Raw genomic sequence first — 21,669 nt, 5'->3', positions numbered from 1 at the left:
TAATCAGTATGGAAGTAGCCCTGGTAACAATTTATCTTTGGTTAATTAAAAATACTGCAGCATATAGACAAGGAAGCATATTAAAAATGAAGCATGCTTGTATAAATATAACATAACAAAATATTTATATGCAAAATTAGCTTTAAATCAGCTTATGATCTCTCTGGCATCTAAGGAGGATTGTGAGCATTTGCCTTTTTCAGAAGATCACTCCCCTAGAGATCAAAACTGTACTTTCATCCTTTAACACAGGAATATTTTAATTTTTTTTAAAGCAAATCTTGCCAAAAAACAATAGCTCAATTAATAGATAAGCCCCTATCATGCTTGAATCACCACAAAAAGATTATAATTTGAGGGAAATAATATGAAAGCAATACATTTAATTCTTACAAAACAGAAATCAAGGAAAAGAATAGAAATATATCCTAAAATCTCTCATCTTATAAGGCATTCATAATGTGTTTGGGCAGGTTCAAGCTGTAATATAATCTTTATTCCAACCAAAAGGCAAGGAAACATGAGGGAATAAGCCAGACCAGGCTTGAAGCATATGTCTACAGTTTCTCTCCCATGTCATACAGCAGCAGACATGTAAGTAGTTCAGTATGTGTTTTTTGCTTTTGTTGTTGCTAGAAAACAAACAAACCATATTGACAGGCATGATCCAAACACAATAAGCTCTGTGACACTGGCATAAAACTCCTGACTGGAACAGACTAAGGAAGGAACCGTAGCCAGAGGCTACAAAGGAAGAAATGCATTTGGTCTAAATGTATCCCAGTATATATCCAGTACTTGCTGTAGCTTGGAAGCAAAATATCTCAGAAAATTAAAAATAATTAGAAAAATAATGATTGTATACTTTTTTCTCAAACACACTAAAATTACACTTATTAAGAATAAAGTGTTATTGGAAAAGCCTTTGTATTCAAACTGCATATGTAAAAAATCATTTCCTTTTGACATAAAGCACAAGGCACAATGCTTGCTTAATAGAAAAAGCAAATATAACTTTTAAAAAGTATCTTGGAAAGGAACTTAAGGCCTGAATTTTCAGCTCTTAAACTTAAGCAGAACTCTAAAGAAGCTGCACTTCCATAAAAGTAAATTCCTCTCTATGCTAGTTCAATTTCCTATATGAAGAAGACATAACTTTGCTACTATTGTATCAGATCTGATTTTAGCCCCTCCTCCCTTTTCTTCCTTTCTTCTTCTAAGCCACTGTTTTCTCTTGGTACCTTTCTAATGCCCTTTTCCAGGACTTCACACACTGTATCTGATTAAGAGCTCCTGAGTTACAGTGGCAGCAATATCACAGCTTCCTGCTGCAGGAGGAAATGCTAAAGGCTGCCCCCCAATAGCTAATAAAGAAAAACTGAACAGCACAAACATCACAGCACCTGAGTCAATAAAGATTTTAATGCAACTTTTCAGATAAAGTTCCACAAGGTCTTGCTGCCCTGACCCCAACCATGGAACCTTCCACAACTGAACCAAGCCTGACCTCATGCAAGCATCTGCTTGGTAAGCAGTATTCTAATTTGCAGGATGTTAAGTGACCTATTTTTTTCTCATTTAAGAAGTTAAAAGCCAGCAGTATTTTGCTGTTGTTAAAAAGGAACACAAGCTAGGCTCCTCTACCAAAGCAACAACAGCTCTTCTGGAAATGCAAGAAGGAAATGTTTACTGAAGAACAGCTTCAATGCAGACAATGTTATTTGGACTAATATTTCCTTAATTGTCCTTCCAGGAATCAGATTCTTGCCCTGACATCTTATTATAATAAGATATCTTGCAAGGTTATCTTAATTCACTGTGAAAAAAGGGAAGTACTACATTTAGTGGCTGAGGCAACAGCCATTCAACTCAGAAATTCAAACATCAAATTTCTACTTGTCAGATCTGAAAGTTCACCTACTTAAAATATTTTCACTCCAAATTTAACAAATATTCACTGGGAAAAATGCTCTAGCAAGAAACCAGGTTTTAAAACACTTCTTATAATACATTCAAGCATCTCAGTTTTATATGAACACTGCAGGAATATCTGATTCTAAAGCCAAGTTATTATTGCTTATTTACGCAATGAGAAATCTACATGACATTCCAAGTCAACTAATGATAATGAATTTGTTCAGTGCAGTTTCTAATCTTATGTAATCAAATAATATAAACTCAATTGTATTTCAAATACTAAAAAGGAAGCAAAGGGTACATAAAATAAAGGCATTTCAAGAAGGAACTTGAGGAACACACAAGGTATTAATTAATAAAAAATTGAAGACCCATGAAACAAGGCAGTTATGAAATAAATACTGTGTTCACAAAGAGATAATGAAATGGAAGGTCTGCAGAAGACAAAACATGAGACAGATAGTTTCCTTTCCATACAACAAAAAACTTGAGAATAATGAAGACTATCACACAACTACTTCATTTCTGCCTGCATCATTCTGAACTTAATAAAGAACAACAAAATCACTGAAAGTTAATTACCACCTCTATCTTGTTCACCAAATAAACAGCTAATTACACCCTCAGAACCACAGTCATTGAGACAAAAAATTCAGAAATAAGGAATATGGTTTTTTCCTACTTTCCTGATGTTGATTTTGGATATCACAGAAAGTAGTAGGAAAAAGCATTTCCAGCATTTCTCTTCTGAAATGATCAGAAGAGAATGAGTGTGAAATTATAACTTAATTTACATAAAAACAGCTTTCAAATGGGAATGTTTTGTCCTCAAAAGAAGTTATTAAATTCTGTGAGCACCTCTGACTTCATTAAACATTGAGACTGATCTCCTGACAGAGCTATGACTGTTCTAATGTGGACATTTCTTCTGCGAACACCAAAGAAGTCAAATCAATCTTTATGCAGCAGGAGCTCTTGGAAAGTTCCATCACATTTAGCATCCTCTGAGTGTTGCTTTAAACATTATTACTTAGAAGGGAAGACCACAGGTTTTTTATAGAAAACTTCAGGCATTAATAATTTTCTCCGTAAGAGTTAAAAAGGACCCTTTCCAATCAAACTCTATTTAATATTGTCTCTCACTTTCATTTTCACTTTTAGGAGGGTTTAAACATTTCTGCTTTATGACAACCACAACCATTTCCTACCTAAGGGGGATTACACACCATCTGGCAGAGTGCTCACATCCACCTGCCTTTCAAGCAATCACACCCAGAAGGTGCACAAACTGACATGGATAAGTAGAAACTCTTCATCTACACATTCCTCCTTTTCCTGAGTTTCCTTTCAAGTACAGGAGAACTACTACCAGCTAAAGGGCAGGTAGGCACTCAGAAGGAAATGAGGGGTGCAGTCCTTGTGTTGCCAGCCTTCCTCAGCTGACAATAATCAACAACCTCCTCTGTTAGGAGGTCAACCATTAAAGGGGGAGGTTTTACTCTAAGCTGAGGGTATAATACATTTATGATAGAACTGTTTCTCATGTCTCCCCTTCTTTAAAATCACATCTCCAGCTATCCCAAGTACCACTCAAGGGGTGTGAAACAGGCACAATGTAATGAACAATGTTTTTATTGGAAAGGTAGCTTAAAGCGACTTCCTTCTATTCTCTGTAAGATTGAAAAACTGACCCAAGTTAGTTAAAATGTTAAATTACTTCTAACTTGGCCTGGTGTCCCTGTTCAGTACCCTGCACAGTGCCACAAGCCTTTGTTTCAGCAGGGAAGAAGGAATGCCTGGAGCTTGGGGAGAGAGGAACAATGGGAGAGAAAAAAGGTCCAAAGATAGATTTGTAAAGACACCTCTGCTGAAAGGACTACACAAGGCTACTGTTGCTTTAGGGGCTGGATTTAGGGGTTTTAAACTCCTTCTGCTTGAATAACACAGAATATACATATAGGTCTATACCCACTGCACAGCTTTCACCCAAATTAGCACTCCCATGAGAATCTCCAAGAAACCATTTGCCTTCTTACTGATGTACAACCAGTGTGATCCACGGGCTCTTGGCACTCCAAGCATCTGTGGGCCTTTTATTTCAAAATGCTTCTAGGTCATGGCAGGCTCCTTTGGAAATCCTACCAATGAATGGTAGTCTAACAGCATTAACCTCACCAGGCCCTCAGTGCAGGTCAGGTGCCACCCTGAGGGCACACTTTAGAGCAGCTGCCAGCGTTTGGACCATCCGAGGTCACAGGGCAGAATGAAGGCCCAGGGAACCTTTGTACCCCAGCCCCTCTTCAGTGGAAAAACGGAGCAGAAACAGCTCACAGAGCTCTCCTACCTTCGTCACAGAATACCTTCTAAGGAAGCACTGGCTTACCAAACACTCACTAAAATAACTTTCTGTCCTGCAGTTTTCTATGTAAAACTAAACCATGCCACATTTCAAAGCAATACATTTTCAGTAACTATCAAAATAATCCGATGTTATTTTTTCCTTATTTTTCTAGCCCTGTTTCCTTCACTCTCAGCACTTTGTAAGGACATCTTCATGTGTGTATTCCACATTATGTCTGTTGCAAAGTTTGGTAAACACTTAAAATACGACGTTGCTTTCTTTCAAACCCACAATGAGGGCTCACTTTACCCAAGGCCAGAGCGCTTGGCTCATCCTTGTGCCAACTCAACTCAGATACACCATGCAATGCAGCTGACTCCCAAGATGGGCCTTCCACCCCTAAATTTTCCACTTAAGCAAATTAATGATCAGTAAAGATGGGATACACCCAGAAGACAGAAAACCACTTATTCAGCAAGTCAAAAATGGATACGCTGGCACTGAAACTTATAGTTGGAAGTGAAATGCATCCTACAAAGGATACCAGATTTCAGCTCCCTGCCGACAGGAAATATTTCAGGGATGTCCCTAAGATGATTTCTACTGAGGACAAATAGTACCTTCTTCTTAAAAGCAAAGAGTCTGGCTTGATAGGGAATAGACAGTTCTTTTATGCCTCTAATGGATTTATTCCCTTATGTTCAGTATTTCTCAGAAAGGATGCCACTTCCTCAGAGAATTCTGCTGCTCTACATTTTAAGAACTCAAATGTTCCAGTGAAGCTCAGCTGAAATTTTAGAAGCTGATAGAGAAAATCGAAAGAGAAGAATAAGAAAAGTTATCTGGTGGTTTAGAATGCTACAATCCTTCCAAATAAAAGACAGCAGCAACCAGAAATGCAGAAGCACCCGGATGGAGCTAACTGTAATTACACATACTTTCTGGAAGTGGGTGTGTTTATGCTTTGCATGCCTGTCTTTTCACATGCAAAAGACAACACCTGACATGTATGTAACTTAAAGAGTTTGCCCTGTAGTCTTAACTATCCTCCCATAAACTTAACCAACAAAAATAGCAATTAACACAGGTGTTTCATAATCTTCCCAAAATATTTTCTTAGTAAGAAGGTAACTAAGGATTGTTTTACCATTCAATAGAAAAAGACGGCTGTTTAATGTGGGTATGTGCCAATATATGAAAACTATTTTAAATGAATATTTTTGCAGTGGTCTGGAGGATCATGAGCCTAAACGTTGAACACTCCCTCGATTCAAATTGTCTCTGCCCTGAATCACTGTGCAGCCCTGCACAGAATAAATAGATGGAGGAAAGAAAGTCAAGACGAAAATTATTTAAGCACATAAACACTTATAATTCTGTAATATTCAAGAAGCTCTAATGTCCCAAATTAAATTTAGGACAGAGATAGACTTAGATGCACCCTTATTAAGAGGCTGCCTCTGAAGACAGCACAAAAGGCACCAGCAGAGACAGTGCAGGGGTGTGCAAAGCCAGCAGTGGCACACTGAGTGTGCCCAGGACAAGCTCCTCTCCAGAGGGCATATTCTGCAATTCTCAGGAAAAATTTCCTCCCATGGCAGCCAGGCCTTCTCCAATCTTTTTTTACTCCAAAGAATTTAAGCAAAACCTAAGAATTTCTACTTTATATAAAACTGAGAGAAAACCTGGTTCACCAATAAAATCACGGTGTTGTAGGAAAAACAATTTTTATGTGTTTGAGGTAACACAACATGCATAAAGAAAGTGTAGCTACTTAGCTTAAGCTGAGAAGAGTTTTACTGCAGTCCACACCTGGACAGTTGATAATGCATGCAAATATAAGCTTTTAACATATGCCATGAAGAATTAAGTAACAGCACAACCTTGAAACTAAAATTAAGATTAATACATGTAGAGACTTTTTTCGGGGAGCGGGGGGGGAAGAAAAGCAGAAGAAAGGTGTTAAAATATATATAAGATAAAAGACAAATTGCAGAACACTTGACACAAGACAATATTTAACCTTGGTCTAAAAGCAAGCATCACTTCATTGGTACAAATTCTAGCTGAAGATATCAGGGTTAGGTACAAGCTCCCCAGCCAAGTTGTGCATTTGTGAGAGATACAAATATGCACTTTCTTTCTCATTTTGAACAGCTGTACATATATTTAGATGAAGTTTCCTTTCTAAAGCTAGCCTTGAGCTGTCAACATGACTTGGTAGTGCCAGTGCTAGTGAATTCCTATCAATGGCAAAAGCTAAGATAGTAAAGAAAAGGCTATTTTGTTTACATTCTAAGCCATCATTTAGCTACCAGGTAAAATGCCACAAGATTTGTTCACAGAAATTAGTTAGTCAGAAATGAAAAATATCCAAGATTTCTGTTCTGATTGATGTTATCTGAAAAATATTGGATCACATATTTGTTGAAACTGAGAAAACATTAGGAATACCCTAAAAATGGTAGTACTGATGTTATTTTTAGCTAAGAACTTCTCTTTTTCTTAATTTCATTAGGTATCGGGGATAGCTTCAAAAACACCATGTAATTTATCTGCACAATTTTATTAATACCTAGATTTCTATCTCCTCACTATAAATTCATCCTACAATGCTAGTGCAAAAAGAGAATTCAAATTTGGAACTGAAAACCTGAAATCAAGTAATTTAAGTAATCCTGAGGTTGTTTGTACTTGACATTTCAGAATCTTGGCCAATGTACTTCAGGAAAGGAAAATGTCTTGCACTTTCAGAGTGGTTGGCACACAAACAGCCACTGCAATCAGCATCACTCCCAAACAAAACTAATTGACAACTGAAAAGAGATTGATGCTAGAAAGGCACAAGAGGAGTGACATACTTCAAAGAAAAACAGAAATCTCATTTTTATGAAGTACAAAAACATCCACAGAAAACCAGAAAATTATCATTGGAGTATACCACTGTGAATGGTTAATGTGAAAATCTATCCTGAAAGAACTGGGGCACTAAAAGGAAACAAAACAAAGCAATCTGCTATCTTACTGTGTGAACAGAACCTTGACCAAAACATGCCTAAAGCACAGTTTCTAGTTCAGTAGCAACAACGCAGATCAAATCCTGATGCACACTGGCTATTCATCTGAAAAACCACTACTGCAGCTGCTACATTAATCCAGCTTTTAGCACTATTTCCTCCTTCTTCTTCTACATCCTTTGCTGTGTGCAAGGCACTCCCAAAAAAGGATGTGGCCACCATGGTTAAGCCTTCAGGAAAAGAGCATTAGGGGCATTCAGATGATGTGTTTTCTTTTCCTTTCTTTTGCTTTACCAGTTGAAAACATCTTAATAAAACTAACAGTGAAACAGGTCTCATTTCAAAGGCTGATCATTTAACATATACTCAAGTGCTCTTTGCATTTTTAATCTTGCCAAACATGCCTTTATAAACAGGCATTGCATTACAACAGTACTAATGATAAAATGCCAAAGTGGCATTTAGAACTTTATGAATGTGAAGCTCACTGGCAACACCACAAATCAAACAAAGGACCAAGAATTCATAGAGGCCCCCCCCCCCTTTTTTTTTGTTATAAATTCATATGAATAAATATGCAAGCATAATAATTAGCACATTGTTTTCAACTGCAATGCCACTATTTTCATCCCAAGTTTTACACCAGCACCTATTTCAACATTTCCCCTACTGTTTGAAGATGGAAACATCACATCTGTTGCATATTACAAACTAACAGTACTCAATTACAAAGATTTTGATCTGTTTGGAGGAAAAGGTAGGAGGAGTCTGCTCTTCTGCAGAGTTACTACTCCATATGCAGACTTATAGGGTAAAAGACCTTGCAAGACTAAATAGTGTCTCACCAATTCACCCATAAACACATTTTAAGAATTAGTTCAAAATTAAATTGAATGCAAAAACCTTTCGTATCAGGTCCTAGGCAAAAAAACAAAACAAAACAAAGGCAGAAAACACACAGTTCAAATCTTCACTACTCAAGGAAAGTACTCCAGGTTTTCCATGAGACATTATCACACAAAGCTGTCTTCAGCAGGCAGACACAGTTCTTCAGCAAAACTAGCAGACTTCAAACTATTCCAGAAGAGTGATTTGCAGTTTAGCTCCACCCCACCTACAGCCCTCTCATGAGAAGCCAGAATTCCAAAGGAAATAAAACACAGCCCAGTAACACACCAAAACCAACCACAATACACGTTTTGGACAAAAAGAACACCCTAAAACCACCCCCACTTTCCCCCCCACACCTTTTTTGCAGTGAAGCAGCCAAGTGGGAGCAGTAAAAGAAGGCATGGTTAGTACAGACTCTAATTAAGGGCCATAGATGGATGTATCAAACGAGCTCATTCTGCCAACTTAATGATTCAGCTTAAAGAACTGGGAGTTTTCCTCCTGACTTCTGTCAGAGTCAAGTACATCTGTTGAGTGCATTTGAAGATTCTGCCTCTTGTAAGATAACCTTTTCCTCTGCACACAAGAATTACCACTGAGTTCAGCAGACAATGATCACAGAAAAGATAATGCTAGTTTTGTGGAAGAATCAAACATGGTCTCCAAAAAAGCTAGACACAAATGACTTAATATTTTCTTGTGAACCAAGTGTATATATATATATATATATATATATATATACACACAACAAGGGAAAGGTAAGTACCACAATTTTTAAGTACTTCCATTCATTTAGCTGTCCTCACTTGATTTTAAAGACAACACCCTTAAGTCCAAAAGAAAATGCTGAAAAAAATTTCAAAAAGCAGACAGTGGTGTGTTTTCAGCTTCAGTATAAATCAAATAGATTAATGAAGAAACAGAATTTAAGCTTTCAATAAACCTGCTCTAAGTTGATCACATTTCACAAACAGGTTTCCAGTTTTGCTTTTATAAATTATGGATCATTAACTCTCAAGGACTCCAGTGTGCAAGGGTCATGAGATGCATGTGGAGGCTCATTCAGGTCTCTGACCAGATGTACAAGTTTATTAACAGCTCCAATAACCACAACACACAGAGAGATTGGTTCTATTGTGCTCACTAACACAGCAAGCACTTGTTACCCACTTAAAATCTTCTAACAGGAACTAGTTTCACTCCATCAAGTAGCTCTCCATAACTCCAACAGGAATTTGGAGCTCTACTTACTTACCTGTGAACATAATGCAACTGATGAACTGAATCGATGGCTATCACCATTTCAGCCAAATAAAAACGAGCCATATCTTCAGGGAGTCTGTCCTCAAACTTGCTGAGCAATGTAAGCAGGTCTCCTCCAACATAGTAATCCATAACCAGGTACTATGGAGTGGGAACAGTAAGAGAACAGAGTGAGGGGAAAAAAAATCACAATTTATTGAGTGAATAAAAGACTAAATATTCATTGAAGCATAAAAACTAATTCACTGCAAAAATTATTATGGACATAAAAAAAAACTAACCAAGATGCTCAGTGCTCTGAAAACAGCAGCCAGTTCAGCTGCAGTTTAGCATTTAGCCTACTTGAATAATTTTCATATTTATACTTCCCCAAATATAGTAAGCCTCATGACAAAATAGTATTAAACAAAAAAAATACTAAACAAATTAAACAGTATTAAACAAAATGGTATTAACTTCATCCACAGTCCCATCACCATACATGAAATATTTAGATCCTCTGGATTCCCTTATGAAAACAATGCCCTTTGTTAGAAAGCTAAAGGAGTAAAGGCTTTAAGTACAGACCTATAAAAATGAAACAAGTGTGTAAATTTGTAATCTCATTTATGTTGCCCTAATTTCCAAGGCTTTCCCTTCCCTTTCTTCCTACCACCTTCTTTTCCCATTAAACAAATTACTTTGGAGAGCAAAGTTTTTAGATTATTTAGAGGGGTATTTCTAATCTAAAGACTATTTAGATTAAGGAAAAGTCTGAGAGACTTCCAGTGACCCACAGCATAATTCCAGAAACTGTTGACATTACACATGATTCGGGACCTGGCAACATAAAATACAACATGTCACCTTCTCTAATTGAAAGGATGGAGAAAAATATTGATTTCTCATATATTAATGAAACATAAAACTTGCCAGCCATAAAAGCGGATGCAAAGACTTTAAAGAAATCAGAGCCTTTCTGCATTTTACTGTATTTATAGAATAAAATGCCACTTCTTTTAGCAACATAATTAAAATTACTGGAAAAAGTGAAACTTAAGCGTGAAATTCAGGATTAATATATTTTAGCCTAGTTTAGTTTGTTTTTAATTATGAAACAGTGCCTGAAAGGCTAAATGGGGGAAAGAAAAAAAAAATCAAATTAATTATAGCTAAAGAACTAATTATTAACATTCTAATTTAACACACACTGCAAAAACATTACTTTCAAACATCACTGTGGACACTGTGGATGTGTTAGAATCACAGAATATCCTGAGCTGGAAGGGACCCACAAGGATTACCAAAGTTCAGCTCTTGGCCCTTCACAAGACAGCTCCAAGAATCAAATCACACCCCTGAGAATGAATTTCCACTAGACTCCCTCAAAGTCTTTGCTTAGAGCTCCAGTCTGTTTCCAGGAAGGCAGCCTAACTGCACTTGAAGCAGTGACTCTTAAGAAGACCATAAATTATAAAAAAACCTGAAAAGGTAATAATAAATACCCCAATTTGTTTCTTTAAAATTCTGAAAACACAACCTAAAGGGACTATTTATATTAGTTGCCCTTATATGTTTGCCTTTCCCATTTTCAGAAAAAGACACTAAAATATGAATAAAAAAATCTGCAAAATTATGCCATCTCTAGGGAAGTTGAGGGGCAGGCAGAAATCTTACACCTGTTTCTTTTCCCTCATATTTTCCATAACAATAAAGGTGACGAACAAAGATTTTAACAGCTTGATACACAGTAACGTGGGCATCCTCATTGATTCCAAGTGCATTAGAAAGTACAAAAGGCATTTCCACAAGACTTTAAATCTGTTGATAGTCAAATTTTCATCTGTTGCTTTGTGACAGGAATAATGAAGTTCTTAAATTATGCTCGCATCCTTATGGAAGATAAATACCTTCTATTCAGGGTGCTCCTGCACTCCTTCAGGAATAAGACTGATAGTATAAATTTCTTGGTTTTTACAGTTTTAGAAAATGCATTAAGCCTTTGGAAATTCAGATACTGATTACTAAGTGATGCATTGCACAGACATCTCCAAGAGCTGAATTTATTGCTTTGAATGTATATTGAAAAAAAACTCTTCAGATTCTCCTACCTGATGTGGGATCTCTGCACTCATTCTTCAGCACTTTGAAAACCTCTACAACTCAGCTACTGGATATAGCAAAATAATGAATTTTGGCTCTTAAAACACAGGATTCTGCACCTCCTCCTAAATTTGCAAGAGCGACATAGTAGCCTAACAACACAGAAATTTCAACTCCTTGAATAAGCCAACACCTAAAATGTAACTCAGGGTATTAGGCTGTGCAAATGAAGCTAAACACATATGTAGGAATTACAGTTAAATCTAAAAATGAAATTTTACATTAAAAAAATTCTGTCAAATATCCAATGTCAAATATCCAGGTTCTTATAAAAAATAGGGGTTTTTTAAAGCCTTAAAAATACTTTCTAAATAATAATAATAAATACTTTCTAAATGTACACTTTATAAATCATCCAGATGTATCCAAGTCTCAAATACTTCTGAAAATACTACTGTATGACAGCACCATCTTTCCAAGAGAAAGAAAAAGCATAGATTTAAGAACTCTAAATTCTAGTAGCTGGTGGAAACTTAACACAGGAATTTAATCCCAAATCACAGATTCATTTGGAATGGAAGGGACCTCTTCAGACCTCATCTGCTCAAGTAGGGTCAGCTAGAAAAGGCTGATGATGACTGTCTCCAGCTGGGGTTTGAGTATCTTCCAATAAAGAAGGGTTTTCTTGTGTTCTGATGAAACTCCATGGATTTCAGGCTGTACCCATTGGCTCCTGTCCTCCCACCTCTGTCCCAGGCACCACTGGGAGGAATCCAGCTCCCTTGTCTCAAGTCCCTCCATGGGGTGTTTACACACATTGATGATAACCCCCCTCTCCATCCTGCATTTATTTGGGCTGAAGAATCCCAGCTCTCCTCACAGGAAGGATGCCCCAGTGTCTCAGTCATCTTTCTGGCCTCCCAACAGACTTGCTCCAGTAGCTCCATCTCTCTTTTGCCCTGGGGAGGCCAGACCTGGACACAGCACTTCAGGTGCAGAGCTGAGAGGAGAGGAAGGACCTCCCCTGACCTGCAACACTTTTCCTTGAGCCCAGAACACTCCTGGCCTATTTTACTGTAAGAGTGCATTGCTGCCTCATGGCTAAGCTTGTTATCCACCAGGACCTCAAGTAAAGCTGCTTTCCAATCACCTGGGCCCCTGCATGTACTTGGTTTCTCTTATTATACAGCCTCGATGCAGGGCATTGCCTTTCCCTTCGCTGAAATTCATGAGATTTCTCTCTCTCCAGTTTGTTGAGGTCCATCTCAGGGCAAGCAACTGCACAACCACATCTACTGCTCAATCTACACAGATTTTTTTTTTTTTAAAGGCCACTTGTGTTACACACAATTTCAATAAAAAGCACATGGAGAACTAGTGATGATCCAAACTCTCAGTATCTCTTATATTTTGCCCAGCAGGCTGCAGAACTAGCTCCTGTCAGCAGACTATCAAAGATGAAGAACAGAACCTGCTCTGTGCTTAGTGAAAACAAGGAAACTGGCAGGAATAAAACAAATTCTAGCAGGCTACTCTGGAATATATAATATTTCCCTTGAAATGCTCTTAATGATAAGATCAGAATTACACAATACATGAGATTATTTTTACTGTCCACATTAACAAAGCTGGCTGGGAGATATTTACACCAACAGTTGGACTTACAAATGCAGAGCCCCATTTCTATAAAAATCTACCAAAATCCATGGATCCCCAGGCATCTGAATTGACAGAAAAAAGTGCAATATAATGGCAAAAACCAATACAGGTCTGTAAGAGTTCCCTGTACAGCACTTTTTGAATTGGACACACTGGGAGGAAAAAACTACTGTGGCTGTACAGTAGATAATAATAAAAAAAATTATTAGAATTGCTAATGATAGAGAATCCAAATCACAGGGCAATAAAACCCAAATAATCAAAAGCCATCAATGCAAAGTTGTTTACTTTTTCAGGTATAAATTCTACCGAAACTGTATCACAATCAAAACATTTTTTAAGTGGGAAAGATTTTATAGAAAATTGGCCACTTTTCCACATATTAGTTTCTTTTTGCGAATCATTCAAAATACTCAAAAATTAAATAACAAAAAAGAGACATTTTAATCTACAACTACAGCTTCCAACTCTTATTTATGAGCATTTAGAGGAATTTTTCCTGCTTTATTGTTTTGTGACAGCTTACTGAGTTTAAGTCCTCAAAATAGTAAGTTGTTTCAAAAGAGGTCTACTCCCAATTTCTCTCTGTAAAACTGTAATCAGCATGGTTAATCATGAAAAATTAAAATAGAAAGTCTATGTTAGTAAAAGCACTTTCAATTTTATGAATCCAATTAAACTGGAAAGACAAATTATAAGAAAGAATATGCAGATAAGACCAAAGTTTATCAACAAATGCAAAGTGGTTTAGAAAACAAACCTGCCTTCCTGAGGTAATTATAACAAAACTTTCAAAGTTTCTGACCAATCTCCACCCTTCAGAATTTTATGGAAAAATCATAGATCCTCACATGGTATGTATGGTCCAGAACACAAAATTAACAAATAAACTACTTTTCTGTCTCAAACCACAACCAAGACTCTGCATTTCCACACACACACATATATATAAATATAGAAAAGCAACACTCACTAAATAGTTTTCATCCTGGAATGCATAATGTAATGTTGTGATCCACTGGTTATCTCCATTCACTAACACATCTCTCTCTTCTCGAAAACAGGCTGTCTGAAAGGGAGAAAAATAATTATAGACTTTAGGTAAAATATATAAAGAAAAACATTTAGCAAGTTGACTGTGTTTTGACATTATATTTGGGGGGAAAAAAATCAGAACTGCCTCTCAGTTAAAAAGTTATTTATTACACTATCCAAATATGACAAAATCTAAAAAGAAATAGATATGAGAAGTGACCACCTTCTTCAAATTTCAGCAGTTGTACTTTCTCTGTACTGTTAAGTGAGGCAAAGGGATAAATAAGATGTTGCTTCCCATCATCTAAAATGTCAAAATCTTGATGTATCAATAATGACAGGATGTATGATGAAGACAAACAACCAATAATGGCATTAGATAATTGTAACTGCTCTAGGAGTCAGAGAGCTGGAATCTGGAGTCTTGTGTTGCTGTTTTATCTCATCATGGTGTTAGCCTAGTTTTACACGTGAGTTCTCACACACAGTTCTTTTCATTTGAAAGTAGCTGCCAATAACTCCATGTAGTCATCACTTGATAATCATTAACCACTTTCTCCACACCCCTTGCTCTGGAAAACTAGGGAGAAGCAAATATTGCTCTTGTCAGGTATAAGGTGTTGGTCAGATATCCCAAGAGGTTTCCCCTCAATACACTGGAAAGAAAAACAGGAGGCGAGAGGTGCCTTCATATCAAGTGGAACAGAGGAAGGACAAGAACTGCCCGCAAATGTTTTAATTGTGGAACACAGGTTTGTACGAAACAAAAGAAGGGAAAATGTGAAGAAAATAACTAAGTGCAAAGCAGCAAGGCATTTAAACCAATGAAGATCCTGCAACTTGCCCTGAGTAGTGAAAAAAATACCTCAACAGAAACAACTTTGCAGAATAACAGACAAAAACGACCTAATAGATGAAAAGCCAAAAAGAAACTATAGCAAAGAAACCCCATAAACATTTTGAAGAGAGTGAATTCTGAAGTGAATATCACAAGAAAACAAAAAGCACCAAATAACAAAGCCAACACACAATTTTGTTCAGAAAAAAAGAGATCTAAACAATAGTGCAAAGGAAAGAATAATATTGTACAGGCTCTGTTTAGAAGGCAGATGGAGAGTTTGAGAAAAACACAGACCATATTTTATTCCAGCACACTCTGCTCTTCACAAAGATGTTTGATAATTTTGAACCCTGCTCTGTCTCTTCCATCTCCGAGACAGCGAAGTTAAAAGGAAATTCAAGCCTTTGCTTTTTATTTTTTCAGTTTGATTTCCAAATCCAATAGGAAATGAGCAGACTTCTGGCATGGCTTTTGCTGGTTGTGAGATTTGGAAAGTGAAGAATGAAAAGTGAAACATCATTTGAGATTGAGATATGCACAAGAATACATGCAGCAAAAACAGAGCAGCAAGTAACTCCTTCCTCCAAGCAAATAAACCATCACAAGTCCTTTTTTTGGTGAATACAGTGAGCAAGAACTATGCAGACCAGGAAAAATTAAGATGACATACTTGAATCATTGCACAATGCAGGAGATAAATCAGTGAAATTTGAGAAAATAGCAAGACATACTTCAAACAAATACCTTCAAAGATTATTGAATGAAAAATAGACTTGGGGTAGGAGAATGAGCATGGATCATCTTCAGAAGCAAGAAAAGCTGTTTGACGCTTCAGCTTGATTTTTCTCCTTCCTTATTTGTAAACTCTTGACATATTTCAGAGAGAAATAACTACAAACTCTTGTTTTCACAAAGATAAATAACAGGTAGTTTCTCTACTTGTTATGACACAACTAATAGAATTGGTTACTAAGAGTTTATGTAATTCCACTTGTTTTTGCCATGATTTGACAAAAGACTGTGCATTCCTTGAGCACTCCAGACACCCACCTCTGGGCAGCATGCCTAGAGCTGAAGCAACAGCTACTACCACAGTAGATCACAGCTGAGAGTTGAAGAGGCAAAACAAAACATCCAGCAACAACAAAAAGAGACAGTAGCAGTGCTTCTTTTAATTACTGTAACATGGCTCAGTCGGGCTTTTTTAAAATTAAGCCTTTTTTGTGCCTTCCATTATTCCAGCATTACATTTCATCTTCCCTAGGCATTCTCCTTGAACTGTTGGCAGAGCCCTCCAGAGGTCATCTGATCCAGCTCTGCCACAGCAAAGCCAACTCAGTGCCGTGCTCGTATCTCTCCTGTTATCGTGGCCTTCAAGCAGCAAAGAATGTGACCTGCTCTGCTGTTGGGTGCTCATGTCCTCACAGCTCAGAGTCAGCACCTCCTGGGGATGCTGACTGCTTCCATGGTGCCTGGTATTTGTCCTGGTCTCTCCTGAGCCTCATCTGGCACCGGCATGGCACACGTGTAACTCTAAGTGACTGTCAACGCTCAGGGTAACGGGGCTGGGGGTGTCACAGCAAGATGTCACACACTTCCAGGTACTCCTTGTATCAGTAACATTCCCAGCTCTACATCCCATCTCAACAGTGGCAAGTATTTGGAAAATTTATCCTCTGTTATTATACAAAAAAAGAACACTGACTTTGCAACCTGTGTAATTTTACAGTAACAAAGTTTTTGCACTCAGAGCTTGCAGTCCTCAACCTTACTCTGGCATTCTCAACCCTCTTTTCAGTACATACTCTCTTTCTGCTTTTACAAATTACTCCCACTTTCCACACTCTTGACACATATGTTCATTAACACATAGAATATGAATATATATATATATGAACATATAGATCTATCTATATACTTGTGGTTTTGGACTGCATGGTTTTCCTGTGCATCTCATGTTAGTGCAGCACACTGCTAACAGAGCAAAAATGGGTCATTTTCCCCATCAGTAGTAAGAAGAGCATTCATGAATGTTTAAAAATGACAGGTTACAGTTGCTAAAGGTCATGCTTTATAATGCATTTTCACTCCAGATGGTTCTCTTTCCACTATATACCCATGAGTTACAAATACATGGAAAAACATTGCTGTAATTCTTTTTAGGCTAACGGTTCAGACTTTCAGAAATTCAGCTGGACCCATGGGAAGAGTATTTTTAATACCTTGCATAGAGAAAAATTTTTGAAACCTATTTATAAATGTATGCTAATGAAAAGAAACAGTTTTCAAACTCACTTTAAAAGGGTACATTTAAAAATAGAGTGGAGCTTTATTCCTGGTCTCTTCTTTTTCAGTGAAATAATAAAACTTACAGTAATGACATTTGTCTTGGAGAGAAATACCTCTTTGTATCAAGACTACTGCCAGATTGCTCAGTATCTGAATAATTTCTGGATAAAAAGGAAACACATTGTGCACATCTAACCACAATCTGCAAGCCATTTATACTTCTTAATGCGATAACATTTTCATTAAAAGAGACAGGATGTGCACACATCAGAAATTGGCTTTAATTTGTCTGAATATATTTTTTTAAGAGTGTGATGGTTTCCCATTGATCTCACTTCCTACCAAGATGTAATTAAAACATAAATGAGGAAATCAGAATAAACTTGGAAGCAGTTGAACAGCAAGGCAGTCTGAGAGCAGCAAAGTTGAGGTCTCAAATAAAAACTATATATTTATGAGTGTATTTTTAGTATGCATAGATGAAGAATTTCAAAGCAAATTAGAGAGTTAGATACATGTTCCATCTAAAATTAACACACAAGTATTCAGGTGCAGGCTGCATTTCATAAGCTTCCATTCAAAGGAATCCAGGGGAAATATACCAAGGATTTGTGAAGAGCAGAGTTGTACAAAGAAAGTAGACAGCTAAGGCAAAAGTAAGGCTGGTGAAGGAGCTGCTCCACCTTTTTCAGACACAAAATGGACTCCAGCTTTTATGAGGAACTTTTTATCACATATTTTTGCAGATGGACGTTTTTAGGAAACAAGCACTCTAATTAATTTGAAACTTTTGTCTTTCTGATTTTTCAATCCGTTCATTGGGCCTTTACTAAGTTCTAACTACTGAGAAACTAATTGACTTGATGAGCTATAGCTCAGCAATTACCTTCTTATAGCTCAGTAATTACCTTCCACCATGGAAAATACCAGCTAAAGACTACATTCCCAACTGGAACAAATGCATTAAAAGATCACTTGTGCAGTTGGTAATTTTTGGACAATTACAGAAAAGGCCTAATGTCAAAAACATTCAGCCCCACAGAAGTCAAGATTCCAGGACATTTAAACCCTTCTAATGAATTGCTTTAGGCTTGTTTAATTTTTTTTTATACTGCCAGTAAATAGTGAAGCACTTCCTCCATCCCTCTAATAAACATGGAGACTTGTGGACAGAGAAATGAGAATTCAGCAAAGTAAGAGGGGACACTATCAAGCAAAACATTACTGCAATCTTACTTCAGCTCTCTTCAGCATCTCCCACTTATTAAGTATCTTCATGGCAAAAACTTTATCTGCATTTTTCAGTTTTACTACTGCAACCTGGAAAAAAGAAATGAAAGACAAATAAGTTACAACAAGAAAATATTTATTGTTTTCATTTTTATGTAACCTTGTAGTTTTGGGGGCTTTTTCAAGTATTCTGGATACATTTTTACTATGCACAAGATACCACACCATCAAAACAGAAACACCTCAATAGTACAGGAAAATTCCAAGTTTATTGTAAGCTTTCCTTATGTATCACACTTTCCCTAGGTATAATTTTTTTCTAGGTGACTGTCAAAGAAAACTGGCATTTCTTAGCATCACACTTCTTTCTGTATCATAATGACATGAAGCTCTCTGGCTCTATGCTTTATATTCCTGGACTTCAGTGCTACACACTTATTTAAACTTTAGAGCCCTCAACGAAAAGGTAACAGCACAGCAGCTTCTAAATCAAGATAAACAATGTGGTTTTGGTTTTAAAAACAAATAAAACTGCAGATTTGCCATAAAGCAACTTCAACTCTCGTTTCAAATCATGCACTAGATTTTCTTCAAAGATAGTATGACTTCACATTTTTCCACCTGAAGTTCAATGAGTTCTTTATGATATCTGTTGTAAGCAACAGGGAAACGTGCACATTTGTACATAAAATGCACATTTTCTAGAAAAGTAAAACTTAAAACAAGCCAGCCCAGCTGCCTCTCCTCTCCTCCTAGCTTCTGAAACATTAGATGCCATAGGCCTCTGTAATAATAAATTAATGAAGTTCACTGACACCATCCTTTTCTAAGAATATTAGTTTTGTTTAGCTATAATATAAGCTAGCATAGAATATTTTTAGGAAAGAGGGAAGGAAGAAGTTTACACAAACTTGTTTTCACAGTTCAGGCTTCCCTGGGTATGGAAAGCTCAGTGTCTTAACCCAAATGGGTATAAAAGTGCCACAAACTCAAAGCTGCTGATCAGAACTAGACCAACATTATCATCCCAACTACAGAAAAGTTCAACAATCATTACATTTTAACAACCATTCTGCCTCTTCCCTTTCAAAGGAATCTTAAAACTAAAAGCAAATAAAAGTTTATTTCTGTGTGCATCTGGTTCCAAAGCAACATGCTGTCACACAGATTATCATCATCTTCATCTTGTAGGCCAGTGACAAAAAAAATACCAAGGTTGAATCCTACATTCCTTTCACCTCTCTCATAATCAGTGAACCAGCAATGTGTGAAGACAGTGATAACAGAAAAGAAAATACAGGATCAGACAGTTTGAAGGAAGTGTCATGCAAACCTCTTTGAACCATCTTCAGAAGTGTCATCAGCTGCAACAGCTTCACAAACGAGGCAAAAGCACAGGCTGAAGGATTGCAATACCCTGCTGTCTAAACCAATGTGTATCTCACAGTGTGCCTCTTGCCTAGCTACAGAACCCCAGACCAAGCAGCTGTCACTTCCCATATGAACATTATCAGCCCTGCTCTTGACACTGCTGCCTTCTGGGGTTGCAGGGGGAGGCAGTGGCAGGGAGATAAAAAGAGGATATAAGACAGAAAGGTATTACATTTATTTGTTTAAACTAGTTTATGGGCTGAAATTTTTAAAGGTTACCTCACATGAGGTTCAAGTTCAGATTTGGACTCCATCAAGGAATTTTCAGATTTGAAAAACAAAAATGGATTATTACTTTAGCCTATAATATAATAACTTTAATTCATAAAGAATGTTTGCTGTGGTGTGCATCGTAACCCAAGACTGAGAATCACCATTTTTTTTGAGGGAAAGATGAATTTTTGCAGTGATACACAGCCCAGAGTGTGGATTTGATCTTGATTATCCTTTTACTATACTATCTAAATCTTAGAGGCTCTGCTAAGCCATTACCTGTATCAATTCCTAATGAGAAATGGCAGGAGGAGAAAGCCTCAAAATTGCACCTTATCAGTATTCAAACTGTATCCCACATGACTTGGATAACAGGGACACCCTTGGTGATGCAGCCTGTGGTATGAAGCTACAATGTAGTTGTGCCCCAAAGACTCTTAAGTGTTTTGGGACTCTTGCTGGGAAAAATTAAATGGCTGCTGCTGCTAAAGCTGAGTAGCTCCTGCTGCCCAGCATGGGAAATAAGTTTTTCCCCACCATTAACCACTGGAGTAGAGGCAGCCAGAGGCATAAGACAATACAAGTATTTCAAGGCCAATTTCAGGAATTCATTTCTTGCCTGTAGCATGCTCAGTGCAAGGCTGTGTTATTCTGCAAAGGACTTGCTTATTGAAAGACACCCAGTAAGACTGCACAGCTGCCTAAATTTCCAGTCTCCCATTCAGCAATCACTTGCACACAAGTGCAGGAGCTACAGCACTGCCTTTGGTGAAGATCTGGAACACAGGCCTTCTGTGGCATGAACAAGGGCTTGGTACCTTCTGCAAATGTGTAACAGCACTGAAGACTGACTAAAGAACAAAAATAGACTCGTGTTTACCAGCTGTGTTTACAATCAGTCTGAAGCTTTTAGTCTGTGAAAGCCATTAATGTTATTCCATATCAATAACCACCACACACAAAAGATCACAGACATCCTCATCATCATCTTTCTGCAATCACAGCATGTTTTTGGGGGTGTCTCAGTGCTTTATGAAAGTGAATTCCAAAATGCTTATTCCAAAACTGTGAAAGTAAAACCTGACACTTCAGCACTGAGCAGACTGATGCAGTTTCTAATTGTAACAAAAAAAATTCTGAATCATGATTACAAATCTAGGCAGTGTTTACATATACACAGAGTATTTACTACCTACACAAAGGCACAAATACAGACAGAGTTTTGTTTTGATCTTTTCCCTTCCCCGGCGAAGCTGTCAAGACTGAAGAAAGAGTAATCACTCCTAGTGATCCTGAAGTGTCTTGATACTGGAACTTCTTAAAATTAGACTTTTTAAAGGTTGGTATTTTTTTAAAATTTTATTTCCCTGTGAACAGCCAAAAAAAAAAAAAAAAAAAAAAATTGGTATGTGCTGATGTAAACATCTTGGGTTTAGCCAGATATGAAGTTTTTTTTCCTC

The 21,669-nt window shown here is 37.2% G+C and overlaps 1 protein-coding gene across 10 annotated transcripts in view; it reads right to left on the bottom strand.

Annotated features, from left to right (window-relative positions):
• The window catches only part of CDC42BPA (CDC42 binding protein kinase alpha), a 183,019-nt gene that overhangs the window by 100,186 nt on the left and 61,164 nt on the right, over nucleotides 1-21,669 (bottom strand). For all 10 annotated transcript variants that reach the window (XM_071421620.1, XM_071421537.1, XM_071421554.1 and 7 more), the window contains exons 4-6: nucleotides 18,572-18,655; nucleotides 14,144-14,239; nucleotides 9,422-9,570 (exon numbers count right to left, since the gene is read on the bottom strand). In XM_071421620.1, the coding sequence (XP_071277721.1) occupies nucleotides 9,422-9,570; nucleotides 14,144-14,239; nucleotides 18,572-18,655 (329 nt within the window). The remainder of the gene's footprint in view (nucleotides 1-9,421; nucleotides 9,571-14,143; nucleotides 14,240-18,571; nucleotides 18,656-21,669) is intronic.

The sequence above is a fragment of the Agelaius tricolor genome, unplaced genomic scaffold (genome assembly GCF_023055355.1).
Source record: "Agelaius tricolor isolate 1412-34295 unplaced genomic scaffold, bAgeTri1.0.p SCAF_1, whole genome shotgun sequence".
In the NCBI taxonomy this organism is placed as follows: domain Eukaryota; kingdom Metazoa; phylum Chordata; class Aves; order Passeriformes; family Icteridae; genus Agelaius; species Agelaius tricolor.
This window is presented reverse-complemented; position numbering and strand designations above follow the sequence as displayed.